The sequence below is a fragment of the Rhinichthys klamathensis genome, unplaced genomic scaffold (genome assembly GCF_029890125.1).
Source record: "Rhinichthys klamathensis goyatoka isolate OS25496 unplaced genomic scaffold, OSU_Roscu_1.1 h1tg000485l_1, whole genome shotgun sequence".
In the NCBI taxonomy this organism is placed as follows: domain Eukaryota; kingdom Metazoa; phylum Chordata; class Actinopteri; order Cypriniformes; family Leuciscidae; genus Rhinichthys; species Rhinichthys klamathensis.
The window spans coordinates 2,229,231-2,251,725 of NW_026606972.1; the positions used below are offsets into that span (position 1 = coordinate 2,229,231).

Consider the following 22,495-nt stretch of genomic DNA (forward strand, 5'->3'; position numbering starts at 1 on the left):
TAAAAGACCTGCTCAATAAATAAATAAATAATATGGCTGTGTAGTCCTCCAGGTACATAAATGACACATGTTATGGTTGGAATGATGATAAAATAAACTAATGTTAAAAGTAAATACCTAAAATGCTTTTATAATTAGGTAGGTGACATTTCATATCATATCAAATCATATTATTTTTTTTTTATTAGAAACATGTTAGGGTGTCTGGCACAAATGTTTGATTTTTTTTTTTTTTTTTGCTGTAACGTCTTGTGAAATGAGTAATATTTACTAATGAGTTGTGGGTTTGCTGTCGGGTCAGTATAGTTTGGGCTGCCTCATCATTCAATAACAATCTCATTGCAAAGATGTTACATTGTGATCAATAAAACTGATAAAAATGACTGGGATCCTTCAGAAGGGTATGCAGAGACACAGGTGCTACTTTTATATCGAAAGATCAAGGGAAATTTGGTCTTTCATGATATGACCTTTAAACATCGGTTCCTTTGGTCAGGGATGAAGCTTTTTCTGACTTCACTGACACTTTGGTGAGTTTGATTTACCCGATGTACAGATTTTGTCAGCATAATTTGTGCATGGAAAAATGCTCATGAAGAGAATAATTATAAAGAAACATTGCCTTGTAATACTAATGAATTGTCTCAAATAAAATAGTAAGGCATTTTTGATTAGCAAGTCACAAAACACAAAGAAAATTATTTTTATATACAGTACAAAATAGATATTTAAAATCTACGTCTGTATTGTTAGAAACCTAAAACTATGCACCACCTCGTTCTCTAAAAATCGAATAATTTATTGGAAACTGGTGGTCTGTTTAGCATTTCCATCATTCTAAAGGTGCAATCAAATTTTTTAAAGTGCACAGGCAAAATTTAGCCATTTCAATAGGAAATGCCGCAAAGAAGACTTTCGCCTGATGGACTTCCGGTGGTGAAGAAATTTGCCTGTGTCAGGTTCAGATTTGGTGAACTTTGACAGGAATTTTCAGCACCGACCAATAGCAAACCTCTTGGTTCAGCAGGGACCTTTATATGGTGGAGATTCATAACTTGACATCAAAGCAAAACTGATCCACAATGGACGAGGTGTTGTGTTGTCTACTCAGTCAGTTTTGTTTAACACTGCACTTCAATATTATATAATGATTGATAAAAATAAAAAAAAGAATTGGAAAGTAGTTACTTAGGGTTGGTTCATTTGCTAGCCGGCAGATTAGCTTTGGATGCTTATTTCATGGTCCATATACCCGTATTTCATGGTATTTCATTTGGTCTGGCTTTCTTTAACCTGCGAATTTTTTGCTTTTGCTGACCAACTGTAAATGTGACCACACAAGTTTCTTTCTACCCACCTCATGATTTCAGAGTCTGATGTAATGATAAAATCACAGCACAGTCATGTAAGGTTTGAAAAGGTAAACTTGTTCTTGCTATAGCAAAATATATTTCCCCGCCTTGTATGCATGTTGTTTTGAAAGATAACATTCTCGCTATTCATTCCCCATGAAAACATTTATGAAATCCTGTTAGAAAGGTGTTCTGCTGTGGTTGCTTTGATTGTGCCCAAATCTGTGTTTTCCTACTTTGTGTAATCAGACAATACAATTTTAACTGTCTGATCCCTTAGTGCACTTATAACCAAATATTTTAAATTTACATTTACAGTCAGAATGGCTAAGGTTCTGAGAGTTGTTGTGCTCATTCTCTCTTCAATGGATTCATGAGGGATGCGACCAAAACTTTTCAATTTATTACACTTAATAAAGTAAAACTGCTCACAAAGGGACTGCAAGAATAATTGTTATACCTTTTGGTTTAGCCTAAACCATTGAAATTTTATCCTCTGAGAGGATGTTACATTAGTAAAACATATACCGAATTGAGACAGATACCATAAAGAATTTCATGAAGCCTGATGTTACATTCAGTATGTGTACATTTTAATTTTAAACCCTCTACTAATTAAATGCATAATAACATCAGTGAAGCACAATAATCATTTTCCTTCACAGTAGGCAGTAAGAATTTTTAATTAATACTTTTTAATTAAAACTTTTCTTAAATAAGTAGCAAAGACATTTATAATGCTACAAAAGATTGTAATTTTTTTTAAAATAAATGCTGTTTTTTCTTTACTTTCTATTAATTTAAAAAAAATTCCCGCGTTTTCCACAAAAATATTAAGCAGCACAACATGTGACACTGAATACTGGAGTAATGGCTGCTGAAATTTGCAGCTTTGCCATCAAAGGACTAAATTACATTTTACAATATAGTTTTTACTGGATTATTAATCAAAGAAATGCAGCCTTGGTGAGCATAAGAGACATAATTCAAAAACATCTTACCGACACACAACTTTTGAAAAGTAGTGGGAACTCATGGCAAATGCCCTGTATTTTATTATGTAATATTGTAACCTAATAAGATCGGAAAACAACACAAAAACATTATTTCATTTTTTTCATTCCAGGTTGAAAAGGTCACATGACAGAAACGATGAATACAGTGTTTTTAAACCTTATTTGATTAAGCTTTGAGTTCTGGAGTAATTGCATTAGGCTGAAAAGATTTCCTGGTCAGCAGGAAGACAGAAACTCATGATCATCTCTCTCTCTCTCTCTCTCTTTCACCCTTTCATTTCTCCCAGACAATTTAATGCTTTTCTTGTGTCTTGTTTCTCAATCAATACTAAACCAGTTAATTAACTAACAGTTCATTTTTTGATCATCAGGACTAAATCCGTTGGGCCTTTGCTGGCTTTACCGCCTCAGCAAACTGTTCGACCTGCACAACGGGCATGAAAATGTGCTCGAAAACAGGCTCAGTGGTCCGTAGTAACACTGACACTGTGTTTACACAGGCATTAGAAGGAACAAGATCCTTCTGCCATGTTGCTGCAATCAAGTCTCTCGTGACAACTTATCGTGATGGATCGCTTGGCTCTGGGCCCAATTCTGTTCTGGCACAAGGATCAGAACTTACCTCTCTTTTCCCTGACCCATGTGCAATAGACTAATGTCCATTTGTATCTTTAAACGACTGTATATGCACGTGTGTTTTGTTTTAGCGATGGCTTAAGTCCTACTTTTACGAGCGTTTAGCACACATCTGCGGCACAAGAACGGTATCAGCTGCAGCATAACCCCGGCTAGCGTGCTAACTGCTAACGCCGTGTTGTCTTACTGTACCTCTGCAGCCATCTGCTTCTCATCAGTGCTAATCACCCAAGACTCCCATAATTCCCTGTGACGGCACATAACGACACACAAACACGGGCTGCCGGTGGAAATAATAACACCGGCCATGATGCTGAGCAGCCCAGGAAAGCGAAGACCCGAGGCCGGTTCGGTCTTCCTCTCCTTTTCCGTTTCTTCCTCAATTCGCAATCTCTCGACCTTCAAGACAAATAAATGAACAGGGGGGAAACAGGCATGTCATGACTCTGTTATCGGCGTCCTTGGCTGATTAATCACATTGCTTGAAAAGAGCCTTACAAGTGCACAGCGAGGCAATAAATCTACATGTGGTGAGTGAGATGGTGACTCGGGCCTTGATTAGAGGGTGCCGCTGTTTGCCAGACGTGGGATGTCAACATTCTTTGGGTCAGAACCATTCCAGCATGGAGTGACTAAAAGTGCTGATATGACACATTTGAGACCTGAGCATTGAGATAAAAAGAGCAGAAAGAGAGTCATAGCGGTGCGCTTTTAAAGGCCACATCTTCATTTATATATCTTCCATACATTTTTCCTTTGATTCATCCTGGATCCATATGATGGCCGATTCTTTGTGCATCGTCCTAAAGCTGCTGACTGGACGCCTCTGTATTCTCCGCAGTGCCGAGCACAGATGGACTCTATCTAAACAGTTTACTCGCTCTGGCACTCTCTGACAAAAGCAGACACACACCTGCTGTTCCAGCCACATCAGCATGGCACAATGCAGCTCTCCTCCAAGGCATTAGCCCCCGGGGACTCAAACCCATAGCCCTCTGAATATTAGCCCGACAAGCATTTGGCTAATCCGTATAGGCTACTGAATTAGCCCTTGGGACTTAAAGGGATAGTTCACCCAAAAGGAAATATTCTGTCATCATTTATTAACCCTCATGTTGTTCCAAACTTGTTTCTGTGGAACATCAAAGAAGATATTTTGATCTCAGTGATATTTGGGCCATAATGAAAGTCAATAGGGTCCAGTGTTGTTTTGGACCCCATTGACTATCATTGTGTGGACAAAAACATGCAGTTCTTTAAAATATCTTCTTTTTGAAATGACATCAATCCCACTTGAACATCCTATCATATTTACATTTGCAAACCTAAATTAATTTTTTTTTACACTTGAAATAGTCATTTTAAACCCTGAGTTAATGTAATATTGGGTTATCTTGTTCACATTGTTCATACCCTGAGTTAGGAATTAACTTTAAGTAGTCAGATTTCAAAATGACATTACATCATGTTCTTCTTTGCATATTTGCAAGGTGAATAACATTGATTGGACAAGTACAGCACATTTTATTAACTGCTTGTCAGTCTGTGGAAATGTCACCATGTAAATCTGTTCTGGTCTTCTTAAACACTACAACAAACAAGAAGCTACAAAAAAATAAATGACGAAAATAGAAGGAAAACAAAGATGAGCGTTTGCTGTCACTGTTCAACATTTTAACTGTCGCCTTCAGACGCTTAAACTAAACAGAGCATGAATGTTTCTGTGACTCTACAAAGCATATGAATATTTAATGAGATGTGCACTGAGGCAGTTTATGATTAGTTGTCAACTCTTGCACTACATTGTTTTACACTATGTACCTTGTATGAAAGGCTATGGGGTCCAATGTTGTTTGGGCACTACAATTTTGGGTTAACCCAGTAAAACATAGTCCAGTGTTAAAAACTGACTTAACTATATAATTTATATTTAACTATATTTTTTCTGCTTAACACAACAGTCCATACACTAAAAGTCAATGGGGTCCAGTGTTGTTTTTGGACAAACACTCTTCAGAATATCTTTTTTTTTGTGTTCCACAAAAGAAATGTCTGGAACAACATGAGATTGAGAAAATGAGATTTTTTTTTATGAACTATCTCTTTAAGCATATATGAATCAACTTAAGTTTCACCCCTTTATTCAATCTATCAGCTACTTTAGCCATGCAGACTCTGAGCAGATTCTCCTCTGGAACAAACTTAAAACCATGTGGATAAAATATTAACTGCATTAAGCTTCAGTTCAAGAATCTTCCATTTTCGTTTTTTTTTTTTTTTTTTTTTTTTACTGAAACTGATTTTTTAAGTAATGTCCTCTGGTGGTATATATTCGACAGCTGAGAACAGTGTCGTTTTGCAAATGACACGAGCAGATATTAAGTCAGCAGCGGAGACTCTTTTATTCCTGTTCTTCTGAAGATGTAATTTGAATTTTCAGCAATTGGCAGCAAGTTGTGTGTCCTGTCTAAACCATGTAGTACTTCAGCAATAACAGAATGTTCAGATGCAGACATTTGCCTCTCGTGTGTGTGCCAGATATTGCATCAAATTGACTTAAAGGCTGACTGCTGAGGTCAAAGATCTATTTTCACTTGGTCTGTTGACGTAAAGGAATGGTCAGTTTGATGTATTCCAATTCAGGGTCTTCTAAAATTTTACAGTCCATAGTAAAACAAATGGATTTCTTTATATATAAAAAGAGTTGTTAAAACAAGTACAATGCCTTACTACACTAGTTTATCATGTTCAACGTTCCTTAGACCCCTATATTTTCTAGTATTCAGTATCAAATGGACCCTTTTAAATTAAATGGACAATTGTAATGTATTTTTTGTAACAGGAAGTTGGTGGGATATCGATATACTTGTATTTTGTATTTATACTTTTGGTTTAATTGATATTCCTAGCTGTTAGGAGGAGGGACATTTTATTCGACAAAGATTTTGTTGTCATCCGATATTTTTGATGGATTTCCTGGAAGAGAATCACTGTAAACAAATGTTGTCCACATTTAGGAGGACTTCAGCGTATAGATTTGCCTCACAGCTAACAGACGCAGACTAAACAACACAATGCTATGAAAGCATCTTCTCCTAGAGAAGTGGATTAAAGCATCTAAAACCTGGCTAATTGTGTAATATATTTCTCTGTGTTTGTTCTTGGCAGGTTTGATCTTTCTGCTTTTCTGTTTATGAAGCTGCTCACACATACACACATGTGCATGACTCTTATCTGATTATAGATGGACAGGCTCTGGGTGTACGTAAGTGGCATGTGGCCATAATTGCGTGTATGTTAATCCTGTCCTTAGTATGCAGGTGATTAATTGATTAATTATTTGAATACATTTTGAGTGGAAATATATTATCCCAGAGCACAATTTGCTGTGTTGTAATTAGATGTTGAAGAAACGTGGCCTGCTAATGAAATGCCTGAATTTCCTCAAGGTGCCCTTCAGGTGCAGTGGAAGGTTGGCCCAGAAGGAAGTGTGGGTGTGTTTTATGCCTGATGAACTTCAGTTCTTCTGCCGAATCCAGGAATCCTGTTGGATTTAGTGAGGATGTAATTCTTCATGGAAAATGAATAGGGGGCAGGTTTCCAAAGAGTAAAACCTCCTTTTCCTTTTTTCCTCTTTTCCTCAAACACATTGTCTCTCTTTGTACTCAGTGTTGTTTAGATGGTTTTGGATAGAGTATGTCATTTGGAGACCACAAATGAGATGCTTTCATCGCTGGGAAAACCAATGTGAGTTAAGGAAGAAAAGAAAGAAAGCATTTGGATTACTTCCACTGCTGTCAACCATGCTGCTTTCGGCTTAACAGGAATGGAGGACTTTTCATGACCTGATTGATTTCTATGAACAAGCTGTTAAAAGTATCATTCTTTTTATACCGTGCCTTTCGGCCCTCATGATATGTTGAAAAAAAAGTGATTTGGATCAGATTTTTGCATCAGGATGTCTATTGCAGCTGCAGCTAATATGTTTGAAATTAGTGAAAATGTGGTATAGGTGCATGCATGGTGCCAAAATGACATTCAGATACGTTATTTAGGAAATTTGTCAGCTTGCAATAGAATTACTAATATTTAAAACACTCTGCATTATAAAAATGTTCCTGTTGCTTAGCAATAAATGTTAAATGAATAGGCAGTAGATCAGTAGCTGATCTTGAACTTTTATTTAATACATGTTAGTGCTATATTAGAAAGTTTTGAAATTGAATTGATTTCATGATTTTTTTTTTCTTACATGGTTGGAGCGTGTATGAGTGGACAAGCTAGATATGATGATAAAACAAATCAAGTGTTTAAATTAAGTGAGGCTTGTTTAATGTGTCATCTAGAAATTGATGCCAAAGCTGATGAATTTACTTATTTTTGGGTTCATTTCTTGAGGCTGCCATTAGTACATTAACAGAGGGGAAAGAAATACTGGGGACAGACTGAAAATAACATTGAGGAAATTTAACAGGACAAAATAGGATTTATTTAACAGATCTCAGTCAAGATCTTTTTTCTTTTTTTTTTTTAATAGGGTGACAAGTATATATATTATATTTACAGTGTCAAAAAATAATTTCCTTAAGGGGTGCAACATCTTGTCACTGCAGCAGTAACCTCAAAGGGAGTCTTAAGTACAACTTTGGTACAACTTTGCACCTTATGTACCCCTAAAAATGTGCGTATTTGAACCTTTAAAGATTTCCTTAGTACCTTGATGTCCCTTTTAGGGCACTGCCCCAGTGACAAGCTGTTGTACGCCTTAAGGTACAATCTTTGCACTTTTGTTTTCTGAGAGTGTAAGCTGTAATTTATATATTCACATACTCTACCGTTCAAAAGTTTGCTGTCAGTGTTTTTTACAGTGGTCTTTTATGCTGCTCACCAAGGCTGCATTTATTTGATTACAAATACAGTAAATACAGTAATATTATTATTACAAATTAAAATAACTTTTTTCTATTTGAAAATATTTGAAAATGTAATTTATTCCTGTGATGGCAAAGCTGAATGTTCAGCATCATTACTCCAGTCTTCTGAAATCATAATATGCTGATTTGCTACTCTAGAAACATTTCTTATTATTTGTTGTTGAAAACTGTTGTGCTGCTAAATATTTTGGAAAACATTTTTTTTTTAGGATTGTTTAATGAATAGAAAGTGCAAAAGAACAAAATGTTAAAAACATTTTGTTCTTTTGCACTTTCTATTCATTAAACAATCCTAAAAAAAAAAATGGTTAGAATAGAAATATTTTGTAAAATTATAAAATGTCTTTACTGCCTCTTTTGATTGATTTAATGCATCCTTGCTGTTGCTCATAAATGTCTTAAAAAAACAAAAAAACAAAATCTACTGACCCGAGAGTGTGTGTGTGTGTGTGTGTGAGTGTGAGTGTAAACAATTGAACTCAATCCTCTTGAGAGAAATTTTAGTCCATGTTTTGAATGTAATGTGAGATTATTTTCCTCAGGGCAAGAAATACAGTGAATGTGTATAATTAATAATTCAAGATCGTTTTGACAGTACAGTGTGGTCAATGCTAATATATTTACACTCCAGAATCAATATTTTAACAGCGACATTGCACAATTGTGATCCAAAATTTCACATCAGAAAAAAAAAAATCTTTCTGAGTCATTGTTTTAGATTTAACAAATATTTCTTGATGTTTATAACAAATCGTTCATTCAACCAAATCAGTGTTGACCAAGAGTTTAGAGATTCTTATCAGTCTGTATAAATTTGTGAATTTTGTTTTTGTTTGAGTTGGATCATTGCTGCCGTCATATTTGAGCCTAAATACCAAACCATGTTGTAAATGTCTGGTGGGCTCTTTCTCCCTAAAATCAGGACCAGAATCCTGTCCCACCAACCAGAACTAATGAATAACTCAATTGTATTTGAGCCGTAATGGATGTCTCTGCTCTGATGAAGGACCCAGTTGCACATTCCAACAGGACACAAACCTCAGTTTAACACCTCTGATTAATACAGTCTGCAGTTTGATCACTGGGGAACAGGTAGTGGTTGAGCGCTGGGGCTGGGCCGCAGCCAGAAGTAATGTATCGGGATTTGTATTCATTACAGATACACTGTGGGCTCTCCTGTCTCGGTGCCAGGGTAAGAGAGATGGAAGACCGGCCCGGTGCACTATGAGCACAAGGAGCGTGTGAGCACACTACTGGAATATGAATAAGAGAGAGAGAGAGAGAGAGGGGCAGATTCATTTTCCTATTGTCAGCTTCAGCTTTTGAGGGGCAGATTCATTTTCCTATTGTCAGCTTCAGCTTTTGTTATATCAGTATCCTGCTCACCAATCAGGTGTCAATCAGCTTTGTGGGTATAATCTCATGTTAAACCTCTGCTTTCTCTCAGAAATGTACTGCTTCATTTGGAGTGTGATCTTTTATCCCTAAATCTCAGCAGCGGTTTTGTAAAATATGATATGAGACATGTAGGTTCTGACCTTAGAGCAGCTGATGTGTCAGGCAGATGGTGCTGAGGGTCTTTGGGCCCCCTTACCTGTTATAAACACACTGGTCCTGGTTGTAAAATCATTCTAATGATGTAAATGTCTTTCCCAGCATACCCTTGTCTTGTTCTGAATTATCAGCAGTTGGAGTTCATTTCCTATAACTTTTTAAGTCGACATCAAATCAAATTTGACAATTTCCTTTAAAAATCCCTAAAATCCTTTAGTAATATAGTATAGTAACCTTTTTAGTTAAATTCCACATTAAGTTAATTTTAAATATTTAATATACACCATATGTAATCATTAAGTAGTAGACTAGTTTTACATGAACTGATAACAATCAAAGATATATATGGTTTTTTTATGCTGTGTTAATTTGGGATACATTAATTGAATTCATTTCAGCAATTATGCGTACATCACATTTACTGCATTAAATTGTATTATGAATTCATACATTTATTTCCGGTCCACTGATTTGATTGGACAAGTGTCCCAAGAGTTTTATGTGGTTTGTAAAGTTGTATCCTGTAACGCAGTTTAGATGTTATGGGAAGAAGGAGGCGGGAACCGGCGAACATTCAACAATTTAATAATAAAATAAACAAATACAAAATGAAAGTAAAAGGCAGCAGCCCCTCACGGACGACTGCTGTCACATAATAAAACACCAACAAAACAATACACAGGTTCAGGCCTGTTCCTCTCTCGATCTTCACTGTCGTCTCTCCTCCTTTATGCTTCCGCTCCTCCGTGAGAGATGCGAGACCGGTGCGTCTCACAGGTGTCATTAATTAGCACTCACGCCACCGGCCTCGCGCCGTTCTCTCACGTCCCTCGGCCTCGTCCTGCTCGCCACATATCCAAACAATGACATTTTTAATTGAAATGTAAACCTATGCATGGATGAATTGTTCATAATAAGATCATTAAGATGCATTTAGAAAAGAGATGAAAGGGTGAATTTCCATTTAAGTTTTTGTTAACCTCTAATTATTTTATGTTAAATATTTTTTTCTTTCAGATATAGATAACATTACAGTTGGTAACAGTCTTGTAAATGCTGTTTAAGGCTTTCTTTACATTTCCCTATACATTTCATATTGGCATTTAAAACAGCAGCACGTGTGAAGTGAATTTGAGCTGTAATGGATGTCTCTGCTCTGATGAAGAATCCAGATCCTCAAACAAACAGGACTCTGGGCTGTAGCCTGACCTAAGTTTGCTTTGCTTTTCCTGTCATTGTACCCATAAGCAGCCCTTAGGCTTTTCATCTAATGTTCTAGCTCAAAGGAATGAGGTAAGACTCTTCAGGGTCAATAGAGAAGTAATTTCAGGACTGGCAGAGATGACGAATTATCAAGCTTGCGCTTGTTTTTTTTCCTTCTTCTCTGTTGCGCTGTTGCTTTTGACTCTCTGCCTGTCTGCGGTTTGTGTGCGTAACAGATGTCAATGACGGCGTCTCTGTGAGTCTGGCAGTCAGTTTTTATTTTATAGTTGAACCTTCCCCTAAGTAGTTTTTCAAAGAACTATCTGACCCTTTCCGTGAAATAAATCCTGGAAGAACCATTTCCGAGGGTTAGGGTTATATCAGAGGAATGACAGCCGTAGTTTCCTCGCAAAGGCTTGATTGATTCCTTCGTTTTTATGATCAGAAATGGCTAGGAATTTTCCCACCAGCCCACCCTTTCTCATGTGACTTTTCACCATTCCCTTCTAACACACACACACACAGGTGTGCAGAAGGGTCAGTGCGGTCCCAAACCTTCCTCTTCGTCTTCTTGGACCCCAAAATAACTCTGCTGTTCTAATTAACGTAATTAATTTCACTTATAGCAGTTAATTATTTCAGAATGGGTGAAGAACAGAGCGCTGGAATGAAGTGAGAGAGCGAGAGATGAAAAGAGAGAAGGTGGTGGTCTCAGGAGTCTGTCTAATCTTGGTTTAGGGCAGTGGAGGAAGATTAGAGCTACTCATGCACTCCTGAAGAAAAGACGTGAACCCAATTACATCTTCTGTCTTTTTTTCTGCTTCTCTCCCTATTTTAGCCCTCCTGAGTGCTGCCGTGAGCGCCTGTGTGTAATGATGACTGTTAAACTGGCTAATAACATCTCAGAACTGAAAAGAGTTTAGGTCAGCTCAACCCAGTTCCTGTTACAGTCCTGTTACAGGTGGTCAAATATGCATACTTCCTTGCAGTACCAGCATATTTAAAAAGTTGGTGGAGCTGTGAGCTATGGCAGCTCTTGTCAAGTATAAAGGCCTGTTCACGCCAAGAATGAGAACTATAAAGATAACTCTATTAGCGTCCGCACCAACAGGTGATAATGTTCTGTTATTATAAGTAAAAAATATATATATATATATATATATATATATGTCTTTTAGTGAATCCAGTGACATCATTTTTCTGTGTTGTTAAAACCTGGATGTGAATAAATAAATTAATAAATAAATTAATTCATACAGGTTTGGAACAACTTGAGAGTGAGTAAATGATGACTGAATTTAAATTTTTGGGTGAACTATCCCTTTATATTAAAGTACAGGAAATTGGATGCTGCATTCACATAGTGTTTGAGATTGACAACTGTTTTACATACAGGTGTGAGTCTCCAATTTGTCCTGTTCATACTACAGTGGACGAGAGCATGATTCAATAGTGTCTGTAACATTGGGTAACCGAAGTCAATTCTCTTCTGTAACTTGTAATACCTGTAACCATCTGTTTTTAAAGTGCCGCACGTGATGTAATAGTTTTTTGCATGTCCAAATGCTCCGTTAGATCCCAAAAACAAACAACAATGGTGGAACCTGTGCAACTTTTCACAATCACTTCCTTCTGCAGTGCGACACCATTGAGGGTCAAAGGAATTATAACTTACCTTATGAACTGCAGCCTTTTTTCTTTTCTCTTTCCCATTGCAAGGAATGCAGTAGAATGACAATCACATTTTTTTTTTTTTATTCAGACCTATTCAAACCACAAAGGACACATCACTACGGCATGATGAAAAGACTAGTGCCTTATTAGTCAACACAGCAGAGAGTTGGACCAGGAAATAGTAAACTATTGGAAGTTCGATGTGTCAAGCAAATAGTGACTGATATGTATGTGATGTGCTGTATTGTGTCTTTAAGTATGTCATTGTAAACTGCATTTAGGTACCCTCTCAGAAAAAAATTGCAACAATTCTAGAGTACAACAGCTTCTACAGCAGTACCCCTAAATGGTTACCTTATGGGTACATATTATAAGATGCAGTAATATGCACTTTTTAAGATAAAGGGCAACTTTGTACCTTTTAAGGGTACTGCCCCAACGACAAGCTGTTGTACCCCAAAAGGCACTTTTTTTTCTGATAGTGTAGTTGCGGGGTCAGTTAATGTTTCAAATTTTTTGTCCTGTGCTACTTTCCTCTTTTTTCTTGATTTTTTTTTTCCTGTTTAGCACATATCAACCAAAATTCTAACTTTAGTTATAACTCCTGAAAATTTTAGCTTGTCACATTGTCATGGTCACATTCTTTCATTACTAAACAAGAATGTAACAGTTTCGCCTGCATAGTATTTAAGAGCAACAAAAGGTGTGTGAATTTACCCAAACATAAATTGCTTTTGAAAATTGAATTGAAGGATTGCCACATACCCTTCACATCACGTCACAGAAGAGGGGAAAGGTGTTTAGAGAAAGACAGGAAGAGACAGGGTGAATGAGTTGGACAGAACAGATAGAGAGGAAGAGATGATATTGGCAATGGCGGATGGAGAGGAGGGAAGAGAGAGAGAGAGCAGAAGAGATGGTCTGATGAGTTATGTATAATTCAGTAAGTTATACATTATTAAAGAGAGTTCATATTTAGCTGTTATACACACAGGCATAAATTAAGAGAAAGAGGGAGAAAGCACAGACAGAATGAGAGAAATGAAGATGAGATAAAGTCGGTCTGAATGTGTGTGTGAGGATTTAGGAGAGAAACGCGGTTGTTCAGATCAGCATTAATGCTCCGGGTTAAACGCAGCGTTAATCTGGACCTGCGAGGTTTGTGCTGCGAGGCTCTTTTCGTAACGGAGATTACCGAATCCCTCTGCACACTCCGGGCCAAATTCCAATACAGAATTCCAGGACTCTCATTCATGTCTTGACTTTCCTTCTAGAAGCATCGAATTCCATTAAAACCAGCTGCACTTTGGTTGGATTTAAACAGGCCAAACTGCATCACGATGGAACATTTTACTCAGTGTATGAAAGGCCTCATGACGGCATATGTATATGTGTCCAATATATATGAGGCAGTCGTTCAGACGTCTGCAAATGCAGATTTGTGGTTTGGGTTGGAATCAAGTTCAGTTCAGGATCAAGTGCCAATTTTCCAGTTTCCATTCCAGTTTTTGGGTCTTTTTTTATTGTGAAAGCAGTTGTTAATTTAAAGTCCTGTTAAGCCATGGGGCATCAAATAAACAAAAAAGATATGTTCTAAAATTAACACTCGCCAAATACAAGTAAAAAATGGCTTCGGCGAGTAAATTTGCGAGTTCCTGGCCAGTTGGCTGGTAACTTTTTAAAGAATTACAAAAGAATGAATTATTTACATTGTAAGAAAGAACAATAGTCTGACCCTTTTTGGTGTAAGCGATGACCATGAATAAATTCAAAAAGTGTGAAAATGATGCTGTCAATTCAGGGAATGTTTTTAAAGGCACTTCTGCTTTTCATTTTTTTGTGTGTTTTTTAGCTACAGGCCATCTATCGTAAATACGTTTTAAACAAAACACAGAATGACAATGACAGTATTTGTTTTATCAATGCACTATATGCATTCTCACTACTATTAGTCAGTATGGCAGTACAATGGCAGTTAGTTACTGAAACGTAAATGTTGTTTAAATGTTCCAGTGATTCATATTTTATACATGTTTTTTTTTTTATTCGTCCCACAGTCATGTGCACTCTGTAGATAGCTTAAATTGTCACTTGTTGATGTGAGGTGTGTTTTAACTTTTACAATCAGACTTCTGAATTTCATCTGATGTACTATCTGATAAAACTGTGCAAAAAAAAAATACCATTGGTTTAAATTAGACATTGAATAACACTATTGTTGTAACTCAAGAAATTCATAGCAACACACTTTTAGCACTACTTCAAAACCAAACACACAAGTACGAGAAGCATAATAAGTTTGTCTTTTTTGTCGTAGCAAAATAACAATAAAAAGGACTCTCATTGTGTAGGTTACTTCTCTCTATGAACGTGTGGTTAAATTTCATGGTAGATGTGTTTAAGTCTAAGTAAGCTATGATCGCTGCCATCTCTCTGGAATCCCTCACTCTCTGGCACCCACCCATGTGTGTCTGTGTTGATGACCAATATTAAACAGACATGCTTTGAACTCCATAGTGACTGTTGTCTGTTTCTTAAAATAACTGGACTGTGACCTTATCTCCTGGTCCTGTAGTCTAAATGTTTGTGAGCAGTCTTGTTTTAGGACATCAGGAACGGATTGAAAGAATAAAAAACATAATCCCAAGAAAGAAAGAGAAAGAGATTATACACTCACCGGCCACTTTATTAGGTACACCTGTCCAACTGCTCGTTAACACTTAATTTCTAAGCAGCCAATCACATGGCGGCAACTCAGTGCATTTAGGCATGTAGACATGGTCAAGACAATCTCCTGCAGTTCAAACCGAGCATCAGTATGGGGAAGAAAGTTGATTTGAGTGACTTTGAACGTGGCATGATTGTTGGTGCCAGAAGAGCTGGTCTGAGTATTTCAGAAACTGCTAATCTACTGGGATTTTCACGCACAACCATCTCTAGGGTTTACAGAGAATGGTCCGAAAAAGAAAAAACATCCAGTGAGCGGCAGTTCTGTGGGCGGAAATGCCTTGTTGATGCCAGAGGTCAGAGGAGAATGGCCAGACTGGTTCGAGCTGATAGAAGGGCAACAGTGACTGAAATAACCACTCGTTACAACCGAGGTATGCAGCAAAGCATTTGTGAAGCCACAACACGCACAACCTTGAGGCGGATGGGCTACAACAGCAGAAGACTCCACCGGGTACCACTCATCTCCACTACAAATAGGAAAAAGAGGCTACAATTTGCAAGAGCTCACCAAAATTGAACAGTTGAAGACTGGAAAAATGTTGCCTGGTCTGATGAGTCTCGATTTCTGTTGAGACATTCAGATGTTAGAGTCAGAATTTGGCGTAAACAGAATGAGAACATGGAACCATCATGCCTTGTTACCACTGTGCAGGCTGGTGGTGGTGGTGTAATGGTGTGGGGGATGTTTTCCTGGCACACTTTAGGCCCCTTAGTGCCAATTGGGCATCGTTTAAATGCCACGGCCTACCTGAGCATTGTTTCTGACCATGTCCATCCCTTTATGGCCACCATGTACCCATCCTCTGATGGCTACTTCCACCATGTCACAAAGCTCTAATCATTTCAAATTGGTTTCTTGAACATGACAATGAGTTCACTGTACTAAAATGGCCTTCACAGTCACCAGATCTCAACCCAATAGAGCATCTTTGGGATGTGGTGGAACGGGAGATTCGCATCATGGATGTGCAGCCAACAAATCTGCGGCAACTGTGTGATGCCATCATGTCAATATGGACCAAACTCCCTGAGGAATGCTTCCAGCACCTTGTTGAATCTATGCCACGAAGAATTGAGGCAGTTCTGAAGGCAAAAGGGGGTCCAACCCGTTACTAGCATGGGGTACCTAATAAAGTGGCCGGTGAGTGTATAGGTTTGCTTATATAACCAGACTCATTGTTGTGCAAATACCTTGTTTAACCTCATCCCAGTAAAACCATTGTAAGAAATAGAACAATTAAATCAATACAAGATTATAATTGTTGCAGTTTTCAGTGAAAGCCTTGAGCAGTACCCCAGGAGGACTACTTGCAACATGACTTAACTAGACACGGCACAACTCATTTTAAGAAAGTAATTTGTCTGTTCACACAAAAAGCAGAATGGCTATTCGACACAACACAATCAAAGCAGATCAGAACATGTTTCATATCTGATATGCAATGTGGAGCAGCATTAGGACACAGCGTTCACTATATGTTAGTGTGTCGGTGGAGATTATTTTCTAATCTAGCTTGTCGATAAAAAAGATGAATGAGACAGCAGCATTTTAGTGGATAAATTAAAGTCAGTTTGAAATCAAAACTGACCCTATTTACTTTATTAATGTTTGTTACTATTATTGTTGACTTTATGGCTGAATTTTTATGAACCACCATTTATTTTTTTCTCTACACCATTATTCTATTCCATCCCATCCTATCCTATCGACTTATATGATATGATTTATTTATTTTACAGATGATGTCAGTTTTTTTTCGGTGGCTAAATAATTTTGCTGCTGCTGTGCACCACTGTTTTGCTGTCTCTGGTGTGTGTATGTGAATATCTCAGGTCAGGATGTGAGTGTGTGTAAGTATTTCAGAAATGTGAGCTCAGGTGTGCGAATGTATGTGTCTATGTCTCAGGTGTATCTGTGTGTACGTCTCAGGTGTGTGATTTTGTGTGTTTGTTGCCTCAGGTGTGTACGTATATGTTAATGCTGAATGACGGCTAATTATGTGAGAACACATCCTGGGGCGTGTAAACATGTTGGTGTTGGCGTCCTGCTTTGTTAAGGTTTTGGTCATGTGTTGGTGTGTGTGCGTGTGCTATGGCTGAAGGACCAGTGAAGCGTGACTGAGCTGCTTGATCTGATTGGCTGGCTTTGATAGCAGTGATGTAATTGAACAGATGGTAATGGATGACACCTTCAGTGTGCCCCGCCTACTCTTCTCATGCCACACACACACACACAGCAATGGCAGAGTTTTTGAATGTGCATCACAAGCACTGCTGTTGTTTTGTCTGTATCTCTCTTTAGCAAACACTCTTTGTGTCTGTGTCTTTCATCTGTGTGTGTGTGAGAGAGTCAAAAAATCAGGTGGCCAAAGCCCTGTGTGTATCTCATCTTTATTATCCTGTCATTGGCTAATTTTCTTCTCAGTAGCTGGGTCTTTTCTCACTGGTATATTTATTTTAGCTTTATGGCTTCAGAACATCATCAACTCCATTTCCCACAATTCCCTACTAAGTCATGAACAGTGAGTATTTCGTGCTTTACAGCTCACTGCCGCATGTGTGACATCATCGAGCAATGACTCAGTGCCACATTAACTTGGCACACATAAAGTCAAAGTTAAACTTTTATGATGCACAGCTCAACCTCACTTTAAAGGGCTTTGTTCCACACATAATATTCTGATACATTAAAATTATTTTAAATTTTCCGAATATTAATAAACCCATTGACCTAATAGAGTTTAAAGTGTCTCATCTGAATGAAGGAAACTTAGTTCACCAAGATGCGTTACAAGATCTGTTGATGCCACCACATACAGATCTTTCGCTCTCTCTGTCACTTCTTCTCTCTCTCACTCTTGCGTTCTGTTACCTTACCTCAGAAAGAAAGATGACACTTTCTCCCTATGAATCTGGGTTATGCTGGCCTTGTATCTCTGCAGATGAATTTTAAACAGGATGTTATTAATACTGTGTTGCGTGTGTGCGTGTGCGTGCGTGTGTGTGTGTGTCTGTGTCTGTCGGTGTTTTGGGTCCACAGGGTCCCGTGTCTCTTTCTGTGTTTGGATCTTTCTGCAAGTAATGTACTAGGTTTTAAGGCTTAACTTGTGCCCCCTCTGCCACACTATTAAAATCTTAATCTCAATTTCTATAATATATGGATAATTAATGAATGTTTGTAATGATTATTGATCTTTGAATAGATTAAGATGCTTGCAGAGGCCAAGGGGTCAGATTTCTTAGACGTGGTGTCTATGCTTTACAGAAAAACTCTATCCATGGTATGTAGAAGAGATGACAAAGACAGCGAACTGACTAGATACAAGTAATGTAAATGGGTACCCTGCTTACATTCTGCTTTATGCTGCTGTAGTTTCATATTTTCTCACCTCTAAATACCCCAGTCATTTTATGTCATGCAGATTGTCCTTTACTGGCTAACTGAGCAGAACCCAGCATACAAAACAATATCACAGCTTTAACCACACCCCCAAACAATATCCCACTAGATGTGTTTGACTTCGACTGTGGCTGGATTTAATTGATCTGTGAGGTGATGAAAAAGTCGAATTTAGTTTCTCACAGCGAAGCTTGCAGTGTTTGCACACTTTATCTCAGATGAAGTGGATTAGATGCAATATTTGTCAAATACACAGACGTTTTTATGTAGAAAAAGAAACACTTTTCATTCGATACTTTATGTACGGTTTAATACAGCGCCTGTATGCACAAGAGTAAAGTTTAATCCCACCCCAATAGCACTCCCTTAACACCTCCAAACAATGCCACAGTGTGATTAAAAGGTGTATTTATCTTTGTGTTGTGACAAAGATTGTTTTCTCGTACAGTAATGGTCAAATCATCATCTGACATCCACTGCTGTAATGCAACAGTGAAAAAGCTCTTACTGTACTGCTCAGAGAGAAAGTGAACGAGTGTATGTGTTTTTGTGTGGTGAGATGAATATATGAATGGTGATGCTGACTCATAAAACAGTATGCGAAAGAGTGTGCGACTGTGGCGTTAAAATGCACTCATCCATGCAGTGCACTAGATTAACACATGCTGAGGGATATGTGTGTTTGCTTAGTTGCTGGAGTGAAAATGATGACATATGGTCAAATATTCCATATTTTGGAGAAAAAAATGTATCCTCTGCCCAATCTCATTTAGCCCCTCCCTGATTATGTTTCAGTCTGTTTTTTGCTCATCCAGTACTTACATAGCTTATTACAAAATGTTAAATAAATAAATGTATTTACATATTTAAAATAGCTCATACTGTAAGAAAATATATAGGTAAATAAAAATGCCATTTGCTAAAGGCTTTTTTATTCATTCATTCCGTTGTCATGTTCATGACTAAAATATAAAGACCATTAATTGTTTTTTGTTTTGTTTTGTTTTTTTCAAAAGTTAAATCACTTTTTACAGTTTGTTTCCCTTGCTTATATTGCTCATTGATTTGTTCACTTTGTCTTTTATGTGTGTCCATTGTAGTTTTCATTAATTTGATTCTGCTAGTTAAAATACAATGTTAATCTTTTTTTAAAGTCACCCTTTATTCAAAAGCTCTGAGAGAAGCCCAATACTGATCTCAGATCAGCGTAAAAGGGGATCCCCTGGTGTCTGGGATGCAGTTGCAGAATGTGATTGAATCTCAGTTCATCCATCCATCAGCAATATGGATTCCAAACCGAAGAGCTTTAGTGGCTGTCAGAGCTGATGGCTCATACTTTTGAAGGTTTTCAGTGAGGTGCAGATTTGATATCCGTGTATGATTGTGGGATTTGAAATGTGGTGATTTTTTTCTTTTCTTTTCTTGACGTCCTCTTTCCTTTGGGTGAATTCAAGTTTACAAGTGTATATGTGTGTGTAGCTCTTTTTGTTTGTTTCTGCTTTTATGTATGATCGTGTGTCTCACGTTAAGACACAAACTTATTTCCTAATTAGAAAGTGTGTGTGAGAGAGAGTATCTCTCAAGAGAGTGAATTGAATGTGGGTGCTTTAGAATGAGTAACTGAGATTCTTCCTTTTGAAAGTACTTTAACCAGAGCATGGCATTACTACGGTAATTAGAGACAGCGTTTTAGGAGAGTCAGCATGTCATCGAGAAAAGCCCACTTTGACTTCCTGTATTTCAACAGTCTGATAAGAGACAACAGCCTTTCAGTACTCTTCTTACTCTCAAACATACTTTACTGAATCATAATGACCAAAACCCAGCACTTTCTCTTATCTAAAACGTCTAATTTAAAGACTGCACCTCTAGCCCTACAAATAACTTACTTCTAGGTAATGCATGTTCAACTCACCTCATTCTTATATGATGTTTCAAACTAATCTAGACTTTGGCCTATTCGGTGGGCTGAACCATTTATCACAAAGAGAGGAGGAGAGAAAAAGGAGTGTACAGGATGGGAGAAATTGTCAGTTCTGTGGTTTACTGCTGAGATCTCACTCTGTCTCTCATTTTACACACACACACACACACACACACACACACACACACACACACACACACACACACACACACACACACACACACACACACACACACACACACACACACACACACACACACACACACACACACACACTTTGGATTGTACGTTCTTGGACTGCATGGAGATGAGACACAGTCCTGCAGGGCTGCCATGTGTGCTGTTTAGTGTGATATCATATGAATACTCTGTTGCTATTGGCCAGTATGATTAAATTGGAATGCCACAAAACAATTAACATTGTTGATTCATTGGCTTTTCACACCTGAAATTGGTTACCCAGGGGACATAAAATATAAATACCAAGGGTATTAAATCTTGGGTTCCTTAGCTTCGAGATTTCACGCTGTACGTTTGTAAACCCATTTGTGGATGGATTGATGGTCTTATTTGCATATTCACAAGGTTAATAACATAGATTGGACAAGCATGTGACAAGCACACAAACTGTTTTAATAACCGCTTGTCCTTCTGGCTGTGGGCTTTTTTGTTATAATGAATCTGGGTCTGGGACAATGCTAAATAAATAAAATATTGTATTATCATCATTATTATTATTATTATTTCACCTTTTTAAATCTACCCTAAAAGACATTAGAAAAGTTGCCAATTTAAAAAAATAAAAATGAATATGACAAAACCTTCACAGAACTTAGTGTTTTGTGTAGAAGTTCCTTTTTTGTGTGTGTTTCTGCTATTATCGCCCCTCATGCTCTCTCATTCACTGTTTCCTTCTCTTCCTCTACAGGCTCCAACTATTCCAGTCCGTCGTTGGCTCCGGTCCCCAGTCTGAATGAGGACGAGGGTGTGGGGGGCGGGGGTGGGGTGTTGGGTCTTGCACCTGAACACATTCCCACCCCTGGCGCCCCCCTTAGCTGGCAGGCAGCCATCGACGCGGCACGGCAGGCCAAGCTGATGGGCACCACCGGAGCCCCGATCTCCACCATAAGCTCCACGCAGCGCAAACGCCAGCACTACACCAAACCCAAGAAACAGGCCAGCACTGCCTCCACACGCCCACCCCGAGCCCTTCTCTGCCTCACTCTTAAAAACCCCATCCGCAGGGCGTGCATCAATATCGTGGAATGGAAGTATCCTTTTCTGAACTCTGACTTGCTGATATAATATAATACTGTTCAAAGGTTTAGGGTCGGTAAAAAAGTTTAATGTTTTGAAAGAAGTGCCTTTATTTAATCAAAAATAGAGTAAAAAGTTATATTGTAAAATACGATTGCAATCTATAATAACTGTTTTCTATTTTAAAATTGTGCTTAATTCCTGTGATGGCAAATCAGAATTTTCAGCATTATTATGCCAGTCATCATTGTCACATGATTCTTATTAAATAAGTCTGATATGCTGAAACATTTCTTATTATTATCATCAATGTTGTGCAGCCTAATGTTTTTGTGGAAACTGTAATACAGTTGTTTTCAGGATTCTTTGATGACTGGAAAGTTCAAATGAACATCATTTATTTGAAATAGACTTCGTTACATTCTCTCCTGTGACTTTTGATCAATTTAATGCATCCTTTTTCTGAATTAAAGTATTAATTCCTCTATTTAAAAAAGTACTGATCCCAAACTTTGAACAGTAGTGTGTATATGTATATCTGGACTGTATCTGACCACATATTTAGTTTGAAAGAGCGCACATGAATATGACAAGCTGGTGAACTGATGCTCAAACTGATGTCACATTAGAGAGCAGCCAATACTTATGAAGGTTCTGTTTTATCTTTAATTTATACATTTGCATTCTTGGCAGACACTTTCCTCCCTGAGCTACATCCAAAAAAGCCTCACATTGACATTGGGTTTATGATGATTGCTTCAGCAGGTAGCAGAGGATACTGTCGTTTTTTTTGAGTGTCATTTTATCAGTGTTAC

The 22,495-nt window shown here is 37.8% G+C and overlaps 1 protein-coding gene across 6 annotated transcripts in view; it reads left to right on the forward strand.

The window, feature by feature from the left end:
• The window catches only part of cacna1c (calcium channel, voltage-dependent, L type, alpha 1C subunit), a 115,436-nt gene that overhangs the window by 13,716 nt on the left and 79,225 nt on the right, over window positions 1-22,495 (forward strand). For all 6 annotated transcript variants that reach the window (XM_056237353.1, XM_056237356.1, XM_056237352.1 and 3 more), the window contains exon 2: window positions 21,352-21,694. In XM_056237353.1, coding sequence (XP_056093328.1) covers window positions 21,352-21,694 — 343 coding nt within the window. The remainder of the gene's footprint in view (window positions 1-21,351; window positions 21,695-22,495) is intronic.